Source organism: Canis aureus, chromosome 11 (assembly GCF_053574225.1).
Source record: "Canis aureus isolate CA01 chromosome 11, VMU_Caureus_v.1.0, whole genome shotgun sequence".
Lineage (NCBI taxonomy): Eukaryota > Metazoa > Chordata > Mammalia > Carnivora > Canidae > Canis > Canis aureus.
This window is the reverse complement of record NC_135621.1, coordinates 19,338,394-19,357,808: the sequence shown is the minus strand read 5'-3', so window position 1 is coordinate 19,357,808 and position 19,415 is coordinate 19,338,394. Positions and strand designations below refer to the sequence as shown.

General features: G+C 60.5%; 1 protein-coding gene and 1 long non-coding RNA gene across 6 annotated transcripts in view; one reads left to right on the top strand and one right to left on the bottom strand.

The window, feature by feature from the left end:
- The window catches only part of SHANK3 (SH3 and multiple ankyrin repeat domains 3), a 48,563-nt gene extending 33,315 nt beyond the window's left edge, over nt 1–15,248 (top strand). Inside the window, exons 21-23 of one of the 5 annotated variants that reach the window (XM_077913923.1) lie at nt 2,524–4,783; nt 11,670–11,697; nt 12,731–12,873. In XM_077913923.1, coding sequence (XP_077770049.1) covers nt 2,524–4,783; nt 11,670–11,697; nt 12,731–12,751 — 2,309 coding nt within the window. In that variant the 3' untranslated portion in view covers nt 12,752–12,873. The other 4 variants (XM_077913919.1, XM_077913922.1, XM_077913920.1 and 1 more) reach the window with 4 other exon arrangements.
- A 2,358-nt stretch (nt 15,249–17,606) lies between these two features.
- LOC144323459 (uncharacterized) lies at nt 17,607–19,411 on the bottom strand. The gene is made up of 3 exons (XR_013388889.1): nt 19,028–19,411; nt 18,629–18,943; nt 17,607–18,138 (listed from the first exon to the last, which is right to left on the bottom strand). It is a non-coding gene; the product is annotated as an uncharacterized LOC144323459 (long non-coding RNA).
- Between the last annotated feature and the right edge of the window lie 4 nt (nt 19,412–19,415).

The window sequence follows — 19,415 nt, the reverse complement described above, 5'->3', positions numbered from 1 at the left end:
TACTTCAGTGACCCTGTTGAGGTGATACTACAGATGAGGAAGCAGGTAAAGAGGTAAAATGACTTCCCCAAGGTCACACAGCTGCCTCCCCTGTCTTCTGGTAAGACCCGAGGCCAGCCGACTGTCCAGATCTGGCCAAAGGGGGCTTTCTGCAGAGAAGATACCACCCACAGCCCTCTGGTTGACCCCCAGTGGGCTCTTCATTGCCTTGGGGGCCTGGGCACCTGCCCTAGCCCTAACCTACTTCATCTGGGGACATTTATCTCTGTTTCCCTCTTACTTGGGTGTACCAGAATTTGCTGTTCTGCACTTGGCCTCGCTCTGCCCAGAGGGCCTCTCAGCGCGGCCCCGGTGCAGCTCAGTGCTGTCCTGCTGGGTGTGAGCCTCTTGATTCCTCCGGACCCTCCTGTGCTCAGTCCATGATTGAGTGAGTCGGGTTCATCTTTGGTTCCCTTGGCGTGGCCTGCTGCTCGTCATCAACATGCATGTTGGCCAAGGTTCTCACCTCTTGTGGCCCTGGGCACATGATTCAGTCCTTGAAACCTCAGGGTCCCGATCTAGAAACTTGAGAACTGTCTAGTACCTGCCTTCAGGCTACCCTGAGCTCACCCAGTGGGCTGCACTCAGGCTGAGTCCAGGCAACAGCGGCTGATACTGGAGAAGTACTTGCTACTATTCGTTGGGCAGAGGACCCTACCCCACCTTGGCTGGTATCACAACACATTCCCCATTTCATCCCGGGCAAGTGACTTGTCTTCACCCTAGGTTAGAATTTGGCATGCCAAATCTGCATCTTCTAGGAGCACCAGCTTTCATGGAGTTCTTTTCTGTCTCACACACAGGCTTGTGGGTGCTCAGTAGGTGACTCTTTGCTGCCCAGTAAATGCAGTAGGGAGGAGACCCTGAATGAATGAACCCAGCACAAGGTCTGTGTCCAGTGGTGGGGGTCTTTGGAAAGCAGACCTACACATGATAGCAATGCTCATGACCTCAGCCACCTTCCTGGGATGCTTCTAGGTGCACAGCCCTGTGCTGTAAGCTTTAAATGGCTCCAGCTCTGGCAGTCCCACAATGGGGGCCAGCATTTCTCCTGAGATTAGGAAATGGACATGCTAAAAGGTCAAGGAATGTCAGATGGTAACTGCTAATGCTAGAGCTCAAGCTTCAGCGTTTACTTGAGAGCCAGCCCTTTGCTGTGCTGGGGGTGCAGGAGCTGTCATGCAGGACGAGGGGCCTGAGCAGACCGCCTTGGTGGCTAAAGGAGGGGTGGCTGGGAACAGGCAATCTGTATTGTAGTGAGTCCGTAAAAATGTGACCAAGCACAGGGTGAAGCCAGGTGTAGATTCCCAAGGCCCTTTACCGGAGACCCGTGTGTATGTCAGCACTGGGGCCATCCATCCACTCTCCTCAGATGGCGCTAACACTGCAGCCTAACCGCACACACCAACTGCACAGGTATCCACATTGTGTCCACAGGGCGACTAGGGAGGACTTGCCAGGTTCTAGCCAGGCAGCAGGACAGCGCGAGCCCTGAGCATCCCAGCCCTGCTGTTGCACAGGCTCTAACTCTTGCACACTGAGGCAGGCAGAGTGTGTCATGTTTTAAGTCTGTCTTGCTCATGAGAAAATTGAGTTTCAGAGGGGCCCGGGGCTTGGCCCAGAGGCAGTGGGACTGAAACATGTATTAGGTGCTTAGTCTACAAGTCCATTTTAGTTCTTCCTCTTTCCTCCACACCCAGCCACTAAGCTGGCGGCAGTGACAAGCAGTGTCTCCCAGTCAGTCCACTTGGGTTTCTGGGATGGAGCCTCTCAGGGCTTGTCTTTTCACAAAGTACCTCCTCCCCTGGGCACCAGCTCTCTTTCTGCCAGATGCATGGCTCAGCTGGCCACAGTCCTGCTGTCCCTTTGAGCACAGCCAGTGCATCACTCCCACTCTGGGAGAGCGTCCCCCTAATTTCTGACCGCCTCCCTTCCTGCTCTCTCTGGTTGCCACTGGTGCACACCTGCTGGTTCCACTGTTGTGATGTGGCCCTGCTCGGTCTTGGATGGAAGCCCTGCACCAGCCACCTACCTCTTCTCTGCAGTTCTGTCTTCACGACTGGGGGGTCCTTCTTTGGGCCCTCAGTGCAGTGGGGCTTGGGCAGCTCTTGGCCCTAACCTGGGCTGTCGGAGTTTCCGTCCTCTCGGTTGTTGGTGGAGCCCTCCTCTGCCTTACATCTGAACTAATACCTCTCCCCAGGTCTTCCCAAGAACCCTCCCAAGCCAGCAGGGGCCCCCGGGGTGCAGAGCCTGGGTATCTAGGGAGGAGCCCAGACTGGGGGGCTCTGCTCAGATTCCCTATTCTGGGCTCCCCGTGTCCCCTTTTGCTTCAATCCCAGCCTCTGCACCCTGCGGGACCCTGTCGTCCCAGTCTGGTTAGCGCTTCCCGCCAGGTTCTCAGGGGGTGTCTTTGTGGCTCTTGCTGCCTGGGACGCTCCTCTGCAGGACGGGCCGCAGGTCTCACTGGATCCCCTCTGTCCGCAGGGGAGGATGAAAAGCTGGCGTCCCTCCTGGAGGGGCGCTTCCCGAGGAGCACGTCCATGCAAGATTCCATGCGCGAGGGCCGAGGCATCCCGCCACCCCCCCAGACTGCGCCGCCACCCCCACCAGCCCCCTACTACTTCGACTCGGGGCCGCCCCCCGCCTTCTCGCCTCCGCCGCCCCCGGGCCGCGCCTACGACACTGTGCGCTCCAGCTTTAAGCCCGGCCTGGAGGCGCGCCTGGGCGCGGGGGCCACAGGCCTGTATGAGGCCGGGGCGCCCCTGGGGCCGCTGCCCTACCCCGAGCGGCAGAAGCGCGCGCGCTCCATGATCATCCTGCAGGACTCGGCGCCCGAAGTGGGCGACGTCCCGCGGCCACCTCCGGCTGTCACCCCGCCTGAGCGGCCTAAGCGGAGGCCACGGCCGCCAGGCCCCGACAGCCCGTACGCCAACCTGGGCGCCTTCAGCGCCAGCATCTTCGCACCCTCCAAGCCCCAGCGCCGCAAGAGCCCCCTGGTGAAGCAGCTGCAGGTGGAGGACGCCCAGGAGCGTGCCGCCCTGGCCGTCGGCAGCCCTGGCCCGGGTGGTGGCAGCTTTGCCCGCGAGCCCTCCCCGACGCACCGCGGCCCTCGGCCCGGCGGGCTCGACTACGGCCCCGCTGACAGCCCTGGCCTGGCTTTCGGCGGCCCGGGGCCGGCCAAGGACCGGCGGCTGGAGGAGCGGCGCCGCTCCACCGTGTTCCTGTCGGTGGGAGCCATCGAGGGCAGCCCCCCCAGCGCCGAGCTGCCCTCCCTGCAGCCCTCCCGCTCCATCGACGAGCGCCTTCTGGGCGCCGGCACCGCCCCCACCACCGGCCGCGACCTGCTCCTGCCCTCCCCCGTCTCTGCTCTGAAGCCATTGGTGAGCGGCCCGAGCCTTGGGCCTTCAGGCTCCACCTTCATCCACCCGCTCACCGGCAAGCCCCTGGACCCCAGCTCGCCCCTGGCCCTGGCCCTGGCCGCGCGGGAGCGGGCTCTGGCCTCCCAGGCGCCCTCCCGGTCCCCCACGCCTGTGCACAGCCCCGACGCTGACCGTCCCGGGCCTCTATTTGTGGATGTGCAGGCCCGCGACTCCGAGCGAGGGGCCCTGGCCTCCCCAGCCTTCTCCCCAAGAAGTCCAGCCTGGGTCCCTGTGCCTGCTCGCAGGGAGCCAGAGAAAGCACCCCGGGAGGAGCGGAAGTCGCCGGAGGACAAGAAGTCCATGATCCTCAGCGTCCTGGACACGTCTCTGCAGCGGCCGGCTGGTCTCATCGTCGTGCATGCCACCAGCAACGGGCAGGAGCCCAGCGGGCTGGGGGCTGAAGAGGAGCGGCCGAGCACCCCGGAGCTGGCCCCTGCCCCTCCACAGTCGGCAGTGGCGGCGGAGCCCCTGGCTAGCCCCCGGGCGCAGCCCCCCGGCAGCGCCCCGCCGACAGACCCCGGGCCCGGCCAGGGCAGCTCGGAGGAGGAGCCAGAGCTGGTGTTTGCCGTGAACTTGCCGCCCGCCCAGCTGTCCTCCAGTGATGAGGAGACCAGGGAGGAGCTGGCCCGCATTGGGCTGGTGCCGCCTCCTGAAGAGTTTGCCAACGGGGTCCTGCTGGCCACCCCCCTTCCTGGCCCAGGTCCCTCGCCCACCACGGTGCCAGGCCCGGCCTCAGGGAAGCCGAGCAGCGAGCCCCCGCCTGCGCCTGAGTCTGCAGCTGACTCAGGGGTGGAGGAGGCCGACACGCGCAGCTCCAGCGACCCCCACCTGGAGACCACAAGCACGATCTCCACGGTGTCCAGCATGTCCACGCTGAGCTCAGAGAGTGGGGAACTCACTGACACCCACACCTCCTTCGCCGATGGACACACTTTTCTACTCGAGAAGCCACCAGTGCCTCCCAAGCCCAAGCTCAAGTCCCCGCTGGGGAAGGGGCCGGTGACCTTCAGGGACCCGCTGCTGAAGCAGTCCTCGGACAGCGAGCTCATGGCCCAGCAGCACCACGCCGCCTCTGCTGGGTTGGCCTCTGCTGCTGGACCTGCTCGCCCTCGCTACCTCTTCCAGAGAAGGTCCAAGCTGTGGGGGGACCCCGTGGAGAGCCGGGGGCTCCCTGGGCCCGAAGATGACAAACCAACTGTGATCAGTGAGCTCAGCTCCCGCCTGCAGCAGCTGAACAAAGACACACGCTCCTTGGGGGAAGAGCCGGTCGGTGGCCTGGGTGGCCTGCTGGACCCTGCCAAGAAGTCGCCCATCGCGGCAGCTCGGTGAGCAGGGCAGTGTGGGGAGGGTCCTGTCCCATGTCCACGGCCCCTCTGTGTTCTTCCTTCCGTGCGTCCCCACGGCCTCCTCCATTCCCCTCCGTGGTCCCTTCTGTCCCATCCCCTACCCATCTGTGGCACTCCTCCCTGTCCACTTCTGTCCTTGACTCGCCCTTGCTTTGTCAGGGATCTGAAATATCAGGGCTGGTGTTCTTTCCGTCCCTGTTGGTGCTGGGACTGGGAGTTGGGTACCCATGGGGGACAGACCCAGGCAGGGCCCGAGCACCTCCCCGGCCCTCCCGGAGACTCCCCGCCTCGGGTTCACGTGGGCTCCTATTCTTTTGCTCCTGACCGAAGCTGCCTCTACTAGTCAGGGTCCTTCTGTGGTCCGTTCTGGAGTTTCCACCCGCTCCCCCTACCCCCGGTGGCCACGTGGCTGGTGCCCCCATTCCTGTAGCTGCCTCCTGCCTTGCTTCCTTTCGAGGCTTAGAGTGCGCGGACTCCTTTTCCTTTGGGGTTCCCCCACCAGCTTCCTGTTTCCTGTCTCTCCGCTCTGCCTCAGTGTCCCTTAAGCACAGATTCAGGTGTACGATTTTCACAGCACATTCAGAAGTCACTCTTTGGTGGAAGTCACACCACCTCCGCACCCTCCATCTGCCCTCTTGCTTTCTCTGTACCTTCTCTGTCTTCTCTTCCCACCTCCTACCCGGGGTGGGGACTTGAAAGGGGAGGGGCTGAGCAAGGGGCTGGGGTGCTGCTCCCATAATGCTACCAGAGCCCCTGGGCTGATCCCTCAGGTATCTCCTTGAGGACCCCCCCTTCCCAAGGCTCTGTTCCTGAAGGGGATCCCCCTTGGGCCTGTGGGCTCCATGGACACTGCTGGGAGAGCTGGTTCCTGCCCCCGGTGCTGGTCTAAGGCACAGCTGGTCCTCCCGGGCCAGCCCTTGGCCCTCTTCCCTCTTCTGGCTTTGTGAGGCATGGGTGGGGTGCTACTGCCTGGCTCCTCCTTCTGGCTCCCTGAATACCAGCCTCCAGGGCCCTTTCCCATTGGTGTTGGAAGAAGGCCTTGGAAGGCAGCGTTCACAGAGCAGTGAGGGATTCGGGGCTTACTCACAAGGGTTTGTCTCATTTACCTTCTTCTAGTTAAGGATTCAAAAGATAAGTTGGGGCTTGGGAAGCTCATGGTGCCTCTCCTAAGTGGTCCAGGAATGTTGTTCTTCAGCTTTAGTCATCTCAGGGGCTTGGTCTGGGGCCCTCTCCCCCTTTCCACTCTTCCAACTCCCAGCTAAATAGAAAGCCCTCTTTCCGGCAGGGTGATGTTGAAAGTGCCCTGAAAGTGTCCTGACAGTGGCCAAGGGTGTCCATATGGGACGAGTAGCCTGGATCCTGGGCCTCTGCAGGACCTGACCCCTGAGGGTGAGGGGGTCCCCGATCCACCCTCGACCAGCCCCCATCTTCATCTCTGCCTCTCCTCCCTTGCCAGCCTGTCCATTCCCCTGTGTCCCTTGGTACCAATGAAAATTAAAGCCATTTAAAGTGGGCAGCACAGTGCCTGGTGCCATGTAGGCCCTCAATAAACATTTGCTGAACACATGAAAGAACTGAGCTAAATGCAAGCTGTCTTTTGTGATTTGAAATCTAGGGAGGTGGCTTAGGACACATACCACTGAAGGGCAGATGCAGGACTCTGATTTACTGGTTGTCAAACCCCATGATCAGGTGATCAGGCTCAGGTGAGCCTGGGTCTGGTCATTTGCCTGTTGGCTCCCATGGGGCGGCTGGGCAGCCTCAGCATCTCTCCTCTGTCAGGGAAACGATCTCTTGTTCCATGGCTCTGGGTTGTGCCAGGACGCTGTTTGTTTTCTTTTTTGGACACGGGATGGGGAAGGGCAGTTGCAAACCTTCTGTCCCATCTATTCCATAGGTCCTTTGGAAAGTGAGCCTCCTTCCCCGGTTCTTGCCAGACTGCAGCTCTGGCTTCATGTGGGTCCCCTGCTTTCCTCTGAATGAATCACTGGGGTCAGCGGGATGTAAGGCTGCCGCTGGCCAGACCCGAATCGTTTCTCTCCTAGAAGCCAGGGCATGCGGTGCTGAGAGTGAGGGAGTGTGGTTCTCAAGAGGACAATCAGGTCCTGGTAGCAGGGTCCCAGAAGCCAGGTAACCTGAAACGACAGAGGTTCCCTGTGACGTGGCCCTTGCCATCTCCAGCAGCTTCATTCCCTGGCATCAGCTTAGGGTCAGAGGGCGCTGGATTTCAACTTTCAGCTGTTGCATCTGAGCTCTGTAGTCTTGGACAAGCCCCTTGACTCCTGTGAACGGCAGTCCCTCCCCTGTGACATGAGGGTGATACAGCATCACTTTGAAGCTCTGAGCTCAGGGCTCCCGCATGGTGGTTTCTCACTTGGTGCACACTTGACCAGGCCCTTTGTGGTTCTGGGGGCGCCAGCATGGCGCAGTAGGTTGGGTGTCCAACTCTTGACTTGTCTCAGGTCATGATCTCAGGGTCCTGGGATCGAGCCCCACGTCGGGCTCCGTGCTCAGTGGGGTGTTTGCTTCTCCCTCTCCCTCTGCCCTTCCCCCACTCTCTCTCTCTAAAATAAAGAAATAAAATTGTTTCAAAAAGAGTGCCAGATACTGCACTAGAAAACATCAGATCCTATTATTTCACCTCTATAACCCTTCTGTTAGATGGGCTGTAGTATAATTTCCATTTTCCAGACAATGAAACTAAGGTTCTAAAGAGGTCTCTTGGAACCAGTAAGTGGTGGCGTCCAGCCGACCTCCGCAGCCTCTGTCATTAAGCCCCTTCTGGTGACAGACACTGGTTTCTGTGCAGTAACCCATCGCGCAGACATGCGCACCTGTTCATTCGTTACACTGCCACCTGTATGTGTCAGTTGTGTGAAGGACACACGGCGTGTCCTTGATATTCTGCAATCACTCATCCACGCAGTTCGACCTCGTCAGTGTAGCCTCCCCATCCCCCTGCCCTCCACATGCCCTCCTGCTCCCGGTCACGCGTCCTGTCTCCGCGGTGTTCCCCCTCTTGCCCTCAGACCTGGGTGAAACCACAGTCCTCTGGAGTGCCCCCCCTCCACTTCTGGCTGTAGGCAGGGGCTGAGCAGGGGACGTGGCGACATGTTGAGTCGGCCTTCGCGTGGCTGCTGGGTGGCTCCTGCTCCGCCGCTGGCTGTGGGCTGCAGTCCTCTCTCAGGGACGGGCTGCCCGTGATACCGTGTCATGGAGAAATGCTCCTGGTGTGGGAAGTCCCAACGTCTGGGTGGGGCTGCTTCCTTCCCAGGATCGGTCCTGGCAGAGGCCCCTGGAGGGCCACACCTCTGAGCCTCGTCCCCTGGTCCCTGGGTTCCCTGGGTTTCACCTCCCGGACCTGTCCCTTTCCTCATCCAATGGATGTCACGGGAGGGGCAGCGCCCCTTCCTGCTCACCTACCTCCCCGCTGACCGCCCTGATGCCCCGTAGCCACAAGACGCCCCATAGCCTAAGACCTTCTCGGGCAACCTAAGCTGCCCTGTATGCCACAGATCTGAAGTAACTTGAAGTGATCGGCTCATCTGTCCTGGGGCCATCTTTCTGGGTGGAAGGGCTAGGACCTCTGGCTTTCTGGACCATTGGTTGCAGACTATGCACCCACTCTGCGCTTCCAGCTTCGGGTCTAGCTCTGGTGTAGACAGAACAGCCGTCTTCTCAGAGCCCCACCGAGGTCTTTGAGGGCCACGTCTGCACTCAGCTCCATTTGTCTTCCATGCTCCACAGTTGGATTGGAATCCTGCGTGTGATCTGAGCCCCGCAGGGACAGAGTTCTGCTGTGGCTCTCAGTTTTACAGCTGTCTGACCCTCACATCAGGTTTTACAGAAGACGTTCATGGAGAAATGGCTTTGGAAATACAAAGTGAAGGGGGTGTCTGTCCTGCACACCCCACCCCTCTGAGGTGCTCTGTGCCATGGCCTCACACCCGTCAGTAGTAGGTCACCGCTTAGTGTCTTGCAGGAGACACACGCCCCTCTGATGGGGTAGGGACCCTGCTCTGCTGACATGTTTGGCAGGGATTTGGATGCAACCCTGTGTGACTGCAGGTGTTTCAAGGGCAGCTGGGCTTCCTCCGGGACCTGGGCTGACACCTGTTGTGTGATGGCCAGTGCAATGTTGCATGAAACTGGGTCGCGTGCTTCGGGAGCCCCGAACTCTGCTGGGAGAGCAGGAAGGGCTCACAGATGAGGTGATGTGTTGAGGTTGGAGCTATGAGCGGATGTGGGCAGTGGGAAGGCAAGAGGCTGGAGACGCCGTGGCCACAGAGTGTGCTTTGAAGCTTACGGGTCTGTATCTAGTTCTGTGCTGCTGTTGAGGGTTCTTTCCCCGACTGGGGCTCCCAGACTGCAGAAGCTCCCGGGCCTAGACCTGCCCTGCAGGAGTGCTGTGGCGGAAGGCCTGAGGCAGAGGCAAGGACCAGAGCTTGGGCTTTGTCTTTTCTGTTGGTACCAATGGTCCAATAGGCAGCCAAGCCTGGGAGAGACACATCAAGTTATTTTTGTGTGATGACATTTTTTCCAGTGTAAGTTGTGCTCCTGGTTTTGTGCTAGGTCCTAGGAGTCAAGGAGGACAGTTAGCTAATGAGGAGAGAGAGCCTGAGTGAGCATGAAATGTCTGGACCTTGAGGTGGCTGGGGGAATGAGGATGAGGACCTGGGTTAATGCTAGGAGCCCTCCAGGTGAAAAGAAGGAGCTGATGGTGGCTCCCAGGTCCCTGGTGTGGGGAGGATGTCTGGCAGCCTCTGTAGAGGTCTGGAGCTCAGGGGAGCTTAGCTGGGCTTTACACGTAGCATTTTTGCACACCTCACCATAGCCAAGGGGTGGGAGTGGACCATACAGCCCAGGAGAAAGTGGGAACTGAAAGGAGAACCCATGAAGCCCAGCTAGGAAGGAAGGGGTAGAGGAAGGGGTCAGCAAGGGGTCCTGCTACTGCCTTGGTAACTGCTGGGTATGTGGGGGGTGGGGACCAGGCCAGCCTCAGTGGCTGAAGAGTTACGAGGTAGTGAGGCAGTACCACAGTCAGATGTTGGTGGAGGAGACGTCCGGGGGATGAAGCCTCGCTGAGCCATCCGGAGGAGATGCTGCCGGCATTCAGGGGTGAGGTACTGTTGGTTAGAGGGTGGATAGCCCAGAAGCCCCCTCTGGGAGGCCAGCGGGTGCTGGGACGTGATCATGCCATGGTTGGGTCCTGGCTCGGGAGGTGGTCAGACAGCCGAGAGAGGCGATGGACAGTGATGGGTGTGCAGAGGAACATGGAAACTTGGCTGTGGATACTGCTGGGATTCCTGCCCAGGGGGCGATGTGATAGTTCCCTGTCCCCGCAAGAGGAAGGAGAGGAGGAGCAGGCACCTGGGCCGTGGGGAACCCTCAGCCACTCCCTCGGGAGCGCAGACTTCCTTAGGCTCTTCTAGGCCTCCTGGCCTGTCCAGCATCCCTGGGCATCCTTAGGACAGGCTCTCTCTCCCCACTCCCAGCCAAGTGGAACATGGCACTTCAGGCCCTCATGGCACCCCTGGCACCCCTGGCACCAGCCGTATCCTCGGGCAGGGGCCCATCTCCTTGCACCCAGCACCCATCTCCTCAGGGGGCTCTTCCTCGGTGCTACTAGAGCCAGCTTACTTCTCTGCCAGACGAGGAGGCTCCAGCATCGGCCATAAAGGTTCTGGAGGCCACACCCTGCTCTGGGCTCAGAGCACCCACCCTGTTCTCTCTGCCTTCGCAGTTTGGCTGTGGTCCTGCCAACTTGTCAGTATGCTTCGGTCACACCCGAGCCTCTAGGCACGCCCACATGGGTCCACTGAAACGTAACCTCTGGGGTAGGCTGGGGAGGGTTCCCTCCTGAGATGCAGGTCCTCAGGCTGGGGTCGCTGTGTGGGGGCCGTAGGGGGCCTCTCCCGGCCATCGTCCTCTCAGCATCTTATACAGCGCTGCCTCCCCCTCCCCCACAACCCTGGGCACCCACCCACCCCCTGCAACATCCCCTTGGGTGGCCTCCTCCTCTCCCTTCACTGCTGCCCTGCCTTGCCCCAAAGCCCAGGTGGTGCCAGGGAGGCCAGGTGTGGTGGGAACAGAGAGGGGTCTTCTGGTTGGTGCCCATTCCTGAGCCCACCTCAGGTGTCTCCTGGGGGCAGGTGGGGGGAAGGCTTGATCTAGTCTCCTCAAGAGGCTCCGCTGTGGGCCTGAGCCATTGGGAGAGGCAGCAGGGGCAGAGGCTGAGGAGAGGAGCCAGTGGAAGGTGGGGGAAGCTGGGAACCGGAGCGCAGGTTGAGTGGGAGAGGTTGCACTTGCACAGGTGGGACATGGAAAGATGAAGCCACATCAAGAGGAGGAAGGATGCCGAGGGTGCCCCATGCGCTGTGGCATTGGCCCCGGCCAGGGTCGCATGGAGGTGGGCAGGGGTACCCAGAGGAGTGTGCTTAGCCCAACTTAGGCAGGGGCGGTGGGGGGAGGTGGGCTGGCCACTGGAGAGAGGCTGCTCAGACCTCAGAGAGTGTCCCCAAGTGCCAAGGGGCTGCTGAGCACCTGCCACACAGCATCCCAAGAAAAGCTGGTGGATGGGCACTACTCTTGCCTGGCTTCTCAAACCAGAAAAGCCCCACAGGCAGACCAGGAGCCCACCCAGATGGGCCTGGGTTGGGGCTGCAGCCCCCTCCCCCAGCAGCCCCAGGTGTGCTCCCTCCCACTGCAGCGAGTTCCTCCCCCGCAGGTGTCTGGCCAGGGAGATGTGTCCTTGGCTGCCACACCATAGCTCGAGTGGGGCCACGTGCCTGCTGTTGGGCCTGGGCTGCTAACACTCTTTCTCATTGCTCTCTCCCGCCCATCTGCATGTGGCTGCTCTGTCTAGCTGCGCGGTGGTCCTGAGCGCCGGCTGTGTAAGTGAGCATGCCCATCCCATGCCTCTCGCTGTCCATGCGCTGCGCCCGGCCACCCTGGTTGCTGCTCTGCTTGGCTTCGTGGGGCTTCCCACCGACAGCCCCCTGAGGCTTCCCCTGGGCATCACCGGGGCTAGGAACGGAGAGGAGGGGGTGGGATAAGGGGGTGGGCTTTCTCCGGAGGTCCTCTCAGGTGGGCCTCCCAGCATGGCCGTGCTGGAGAGAGAGGGCTGCAGGTCTGGGGTCCTGTCAGGTGATGTTGGGCAGCGAGGTACCATTTGTGTGTGTGTGTGTCTGTGCGCGCACATCTTTGCTGCTGCGTCTGTCGCGAGCAGGCCACCACCATTCCTGCCCGCTGCTGCATGCCTGTGCCACGTGTGGGTGCTGCTGCTGAGCCTGCTGCCCTGTGCCGGGGGGCCGTGCCACGGGCGTGGCGCTGCCTCGTACCTGGCCTGCACGTGCCGCTGCTCTGCGTGGGCACGAATGCTGCCTGCTGTCTGTCTCTGACTCATGGACTTGGTCAGTCTGTGCAGCCACCAGCTTTTGTCATGACTCAGCCATCCCCGAAGCCCGCCCAGGCTTCTCTGGGTTTCCTCAGGAGAGCAGAGCTGCGTGTAGGAGTGGTGAGGGGTGCTGCCAGAGGCTCCCCGCCCAGGGCCTGGGTGCACCGCAGCGCCTAGAGCCAGGGCCGAGGGTCAGGGGTGGGGCAGCAGCCCTTTGGCGGCAGAGGCCAGGCCACATTTCCTCCGGTGGGCAGCTCTTGGGGGCCCCCTGGCCTGAAGGGGGCCACGCCACTGGGTTTGAGTCTTCACAGCACCCTCCGTTGAGCCCGGGGCCCCCTCTCCCCGTGCAGGGCCCTGGCCTGACCCTGGGGGCCCAACGCAGCGGCGCCCCTCCCCCATCCCTCGCCCCTCGCCGGAGCCCTGGGAGCCCACTGCCTTCCTGTGGCCCCAAGGCTGCGCCCCCTCCGCCCCGCCTGCCCCCGCGTCTCCGGGCGCCCCTCACCTGGCCTTGACCCCCTCTCCCTCCGCAGGCTCTTCAGCAGCCTCGGTGAGCTGAGCACCATCTCAGCGCAGCGCAGCCCCGGGGGCCCGGGCGGCGGGGCCTCGTTCCCGGTGCGGCCCGGCGGCCGCTACCCCGTGGCAAGGCGCGCCCCGAGCCCGGTGAAGCCCGCGTCGCTGGAGCGGGTGGAGGGGCTGGGGGCGGGCGCGGGGGGCGCGGGGCGGCCCTTCGGCCTCACGCCCCCCACCATCCTCAAGTCGTCCAGCCTCTCCATCCCGCATGAGCCCAAGGAGGTGCGCTTCGTGGTGCGCAGCGTGAGCGCGCGCAGCCGCTCGCCCTCGCCGTCGCCGCTGCCCTCGCCCGCGCCCGGCCCCGGCCCCGGGGCGCCCGGCCCGCGCCGGCCCTTCCAGCAGAAGCCGCTGCAGCTCTGGAGCAAGTTCGACGTGGGCGACTGGCTGGAGAGCATCCACCTGGGCGAGCACCGCGACCGCTTCGAGGACCACGAAATCGAGGGCGCGCACCTGCCGGCGCTCACCAAGGACGACTTCGTGGAGCTGGGCGTCACGCGCGTGGGCCACCGCATGAACATCGAGCGCGCGCTCAGGCAGCTGGACGGCAGCTGACGCCCCCCCCCGCCCCCCCGCCCCCGCGCCCCGGCCGCGCCCTGCCGGCAGGGCCCCCTCCTGCCCCCGCCTCCGCCCCCGCCCCCGGGCCGCGGGCTCGGCCCGCCCCCCCCACGGCGCCCGGGCCAGGAATGTTGCATGAATCGTCCTGTTTGCTGTTGCTCGGAGACTTGCCCTGTACATTGCTTAGTGCCCTCCCCGGCCGGCGAGTCCCACCCAGCACACGGTCAGGAAGGGCGAGGGGCCGGCGGCTGGGGCGGGAGAGGGCCGGGGTGGGTGCTCCGGCCTGACCACCTCCGCACAGCGCCTGGCGGCTGCTCTCCCACGGGGGGGGGGACCCAGTCCAGCATGCGAGGTCAGGACACACCTTGGTGACTCGGGGGGAGGGGGGAGACTTGGGGTTCTCGGTTGGGGGCCTAGGAGCCCTCCTGTTTTGCATATTTTAATCCACTCTATATTTGGAACGAGAAAAGGAACAAATATCTCTGTCCTTAATAGCTTCCCTTCCCCTCCCCGACAGCCCCCCACCGGTTGCGCTGCTGCTGCCCAGTCTTCCATCTCTGGCCCCTCACTGCCACTGCCACCCCACATGGGGCGGGGGACGCTCCAGCTGGTCTGGGGTTGGCCAGGGTCCTAGTAGCCGGCCAGGCCTGGCTCGGCCCTCTCCCCTCGCTGAGCTCTAGTGTGCCCCACCGACCCTTCAGGTGCTGCGCGGAGGAGGGGCGGCAGGCCGCGAGTCCTGCTGGGCACTAGCTAGGTCAGGTGGCCTGGGAGACCGTTGCCCTGGGGAGGCCAGAGCCCTGGCGGCCGCCCCCAGCCGAGTCCCTCACGGGGCCCCTTCCCGGGAGGGGCCTGGCCTCCTCCCCACACTGTCGGGCAACCACAGCAGAGAAGCCTCCCTGCCTCAGACCCCAAAGTCTCCCGTTCCTGCCCTGTGTGTGTGCGCACATGTGCGAGTGTGTGAAACTCTGGGTGCAGCTGAGTGCATCGGGGCCCTGTGTGTGCCTGAGTGGAGCATGGTCCCCAGAGGCCACTCTGTGTGGGGGCTTCAGCGGTATGCACAGGGTGCGTGCATGGGTGTGTGCCCGTGAAAGCACCCCATCTCCACTTCCAAAGAAAGAGGCACCCTAGGACCTGCTGTTTGCCCAGCCTGTCCTTGCAGAGCCTCCTCTAGCCTGAGCGGGCCTCCTCGGTGAAGCTCTGCTGCTGGGACAGGCTCCCAAGGGCCCTTGGAGGCAGTGCCCCCCCTGCTTTGGGCTTCTGGGGGGCTCATAGAGGACCCCTAGAGTCAGGCCACCACAAGCCCTGGGGAGAGGCAAAGACCCCAGAGGACACCCCAGCCCCCCTTACTGTGACTCCTCACACTCAGCAATGACCTGTGGGGTGGGGGGCCCTGGGACGTTTTTAAACCTAGGGTTTGGAGTCTGGACTAAGCTCCATCCACGTCACTCACAAGTTTCTGTTTATATTTCTAGCTTTTTTTAATAAAAAAAAAAAAAAAACCAGAAAACTGAAGTTTTCCCAGCCCAGGGGCCTGGCACGCCGGTCTGTGCCCGCCTGCCCCACCCTGGCCCGCCGGCCCCACTCCCTGGGCAGAGTCACACCCAGTAACCCCTTCACCGACAGACCAGGTCACACACACAGCAGCAGTCACTGTAACAGACTGCCACATACACACTCGGTCTCACACTCACCTGTGGGTTTTTGGTTCCGTTCAATTTGGGTTTTTAACTTTACAGGGTCAGTTGTGCTCCGCCCCTCCTTTTGTATGGAGTTCCATCCAGGGGATTTCACCCCTGCTCCAGTCCTGAGGCCTCCTGACCCTGACGTTGTGATACACCCCACAGAGATCTATGTTTCTTATATTATTATTATTGATAATAATTATTATAATATTATTATGTAATAAATTTATAAGAAATGAAACCTTCTCAGTTGCCTGTTTGAGGAGATACTCGGAACACAGACTGCTGACCCTTGCACAGGGTGACACAGACCTCCTCAGACTTGACACGAGTACCTGCTGACTCGGGGCCCTGGCCCTGACCCCGTCTCCTTGAGCTCCACGTCCACGTGCCAGGCTTGCAGCTCTGCCCGAGTGCTCTGGACCTCAACCTGTGCTTCCTGAGCTGCAAGCTTCTCTGTTCATCAGCTCGCTGCATAGCCCTCCTGAGCTAGAAGTCCAGTTGTGACCCCTGCCCCCCCTCCCCCAGGCCCTTTGTTTCGGAATTCTGTAGCTCCTGCCCCTGGAGCCCCTCCCGTCTGCCCCAGCTGTCCTGCCCCCGTGGCTGCGGCCCTTGGTCAGACTTCCCCTCGTGCTCTGGGCTCCCAGTCATGCGAGCAGCCAAGGAGGTGGCCAGCCTGCTGTGGCACCCGGTGGGGGTGGTCTGTCCACAGGAAGGGCAGGGGCCCCTTGGTGAGTGGGAGAAGGGTTCACAGTGCGGCGAGTGCTGGACGTTGTCCCACAGAGCAGGCCCATGGCGAGGCCTTGGGAGGGCAGTGCCTGCAGAGCCGGGCCCCACCGGGTCAAGGTGGGGCACAGACGTGACGGTGATAAATGTGGACTTGGACCGGGGTTATCACCGGGTCACGGCGGGGCCAGCAGGAGACGCCACCAGGGAGGCGAGAAGATCCCAGAGGGAGTCAAGCAGGTGGCAGGGAGGCCGACTCCGACTGCAGGTGTGGGCCGGTGGCGGTGCTTTGAGGCAGCACGTGCGGGTCTGGATGGGCTGGTAGGGACTGGAGAAGGCCCTGCCGAGCTTGGATCTTGAGGGGCTGGCAGCGTATCTAGAAAGCCCCACAATTTCAAATTTCCCACTTTTTAAAATTTTTAATTTTCACTTTTAAGTTAGAAGCTGTAGTCATGGTATAGAAGAGGCCGTGAAGGAAGTCAGAACGGGCCGGCGGCGGGATGTCTAAGTGTAGGGGTGGGGGTGGGACCCCGACTCGCCCTGGGCCTGTGCCTCTGTGGGGGAGGGGCTGGAGTTCTCGGAGCTGCACGTGGAGCTCTGGGTCTCTCTGGGCCTGGGTCAGTTTTCCACAGAAGGAAGGAAGAGGCAGCAAACCTTCTGTGGAAATGGCACTGCCACCCCAAGAGGTTTGGGGGAGGTGAGTCAGAATCTTCACCACCTGTGAGAGGACACAGCAGAGGACCCCACAGGTTCAGTGCTGGGGGAGTTGCAGCCCCAGACGCTGTGGGGCCAAGGTCTCCTCATGGCCTCAGGATGTCCTTTGGGGGCCCCTAGGCAACTCACCGGCACTCTTCCTGGCTGCAGCGCACTCGCCTCCCTCAGCCCAGGCACCCCTGTCCGAGGACCTGTGGACACCTTGGTGTCCACTCTGCAGAGGGCATCCCTGGAGAGCCTGAGGGGGCTAGGGATCGGGATGCAGGATCACGTTGTGGGGGCAGGATAGGGGCTCGGAGGCAAGGAGCAGGAAGCAGGCTGGGGTAAGCCTGAGGACATGAGAGTGGGAATGCAGGAGGGCAGGGAGGGAGGGAGGTGGAAGGGGCTGGGGCTGGGGAACCCATCATCTGGGGAGCTGGGAGCCCTAGCTTGGCCAGAGTCAAGCCCCCGGTAGCCGTTGGGACCGTGTCCTCTGGCCTCAGGGTCCTGTCTGGTACCCTCCTCTCTCCCCTGTGCTTTGGAACAGAGTGTAGAAGCCAGATGACGTCACTCATTTCAGATGTTTGCTTCCTCCATTAGGGTTAATGACAAAATTAACCTGGGTGGGCCACCTGCCTATCCCTCCAGCCATTCCTGTGGCCATGGGGCAGGTGCTGTGACTGGCGGCCCCTTCTAGAATCAGAAGTGAGTGTTACTCTGTGAAGTCACACAGTAGTTGTCTTCTAGAATCTAGACCTTGGGTCTTCAACTTTGTTATGAGTGACTCTAAGTGTTTTGAAAAACCAGGTACTACTTTTCATCTTGAAGTTTATGACTAACATCTTCATCATGTTTAAATACTTGCCAAGGTTGTGATTTCTGGAAAATTGTACATATTGGCATCAAAATAAATGTTTACATCATTCTGCTAAATGATTCTCATGGACCTAAATACCATATCAATTTTGTGCCCATCAGAATCCTGTAAAAACTCCTGAATAGGTGTTTTCTTACACAATCAAAACTCTAATGGTTCCATCTTGAATTCCTGTTGTCGTTTCTTGAAGTGTGATTCCAAAGCCTTTTTGGTTACCTTAGCAGGCAGCCAGTCAGCACTCCCACACCCTGTAATAGGAGAGGGCAGGTCTTCTGACCCGCAAGAACAGCAGATTTGGGGACAGTTGTGTAGAGGAGATGAGAGGTCCGACAATTAAGTGGAAGAGATGGAAACACCTGATCTGCAGGTAGGGACCATAAGACCTTGTCACACTCAAATAGGGGAGAGGAGACCCCTCGGTCATGAAGAGAGAAGAGATGGAGGCTCCAGATCTAGCAGAAGACACGAGAGACCAGATCTCCTGACACTCAGGGAGAGCACAGAAGACCCGGTTATACTCGAATGGGAGATAGGAGATTTCATTACCCTCGGGTAGGGGAGATGCGACCCCAAGACCCTCAGCAGTGAGACGGAAACCACAGTCAGACACTTAGCCAGTAAAGGAGACCGTGTGATATTCAGGTAGAGATGCTAAAAGCTCATACTTTTAGGTGGGGAGGGAGGCTTCCTGGCTCCTCAGTATGGCTGATGAAATCGCGGCGCACTAGGTGAGATGCACCTCCTGGCCTTCAGGTAGGGGGTAGAAGACTCTGGGTTCTCGGGTAGAGAAGACACCCCAAAGTGACACTCAGGTGGTAGAGATGAGGCCTTCGGCCTGGAGATGGGAGCAAACACATCCTCATGTGCAGGAATAGGAGTCGATAGCTCCTGAGACTCAGGTGCAGATATGCAAGACCTATTGGATATTCATCTGGGGGGGATGTGACCTCCCGAAAGTTACGTGAGATGAGCACTAAGACATTCAGTCAGATGGAATCCCCGGGTGGCTCAGCGGTTTAGCGCCGCCTTCGGCCCAGGGCCTGACCCTGGAGACCCAGGATCGAGTCCTGTGTCGGGCTCCCTGCATGGATCCTGCTTCTCCCTCTGTCTGTGTCTCTGCCTCTCTCTCTCTCTCTCTCTGTCTATCATGAATAAATGAATAAAATCTTAAAAAAGAAAAAAGACATTCAGTCAGAAGAGAGGTAGAAGAATAAAGGTCATCTGACAATCTGACAACACTCAGAAAGAAGCTATGAGGGGTCCTGACACGCAGGTGGGGGAGAGGACAAGCTCTTCACACTCCGATGGCTTGGTGCAGAGCTTACACTCAGGGAGAGGAGGGGAGATCGCCCTCCATGCGGTGGAGACGTGATGTCCTCACTCTTGCAGGAGTTGCAACTTCGTAACATGCAGGTGTGTGAGGTGAGCATTTGTCATCCTCCTGTAGGCGGGGTGTTGTCTCCTGATAGAAGTGAAACCTCAGGGTACTTAGGCAACTGTGATGGGAGTTCCTAACACTCAAGTATAAGAGACACACGTTGCTGCACATCTGTCCCGGAGAGGAGACCTGGAGGCACTCAGGTAGGTAACACCAGACCTTGCGATACTCAGCAGTGAGTAGAAAGGTCGGCCTCGTGGTCCTAAATTAGAGAAATTCAAGTGGCTCTTCGAGAAGCGTGCTGACAACATGTACTTGTGAGAGGGAAAGACAATTTGCTCCATACATGGATAAGGATCGATTAACCTGACGAGCCTGATGCCCTGTAGCCGCCACCTGCTGCACCGTCCTGATACAGGACATAGCTGCCCCTCAATCCAGGCTGTGGAGCAGGAACTGTGGGTACAGCGTGCCCAAGGGACAGACCCTGAACCTGCCCCTGACTAGAACCTCAGACGATATGGGACCTTAGAAGGGTCCCAGGGAATGAAGATCCTGGCCTTGGGACGGAGGGAGAGGGCTGGACATGAGCCCCCATCACCCCAGGGGTGGGGGAAGCCTGTACCAAAAGCTGGAAACTTGTTTGAGTGTGAACCGGTTAGCTAAAAAGTTCTGCCTGGCCTGAGACTGGGGGTGGGGGGAGGAGGTGGGAGGTGGCCCTGCTGATTGGTCAG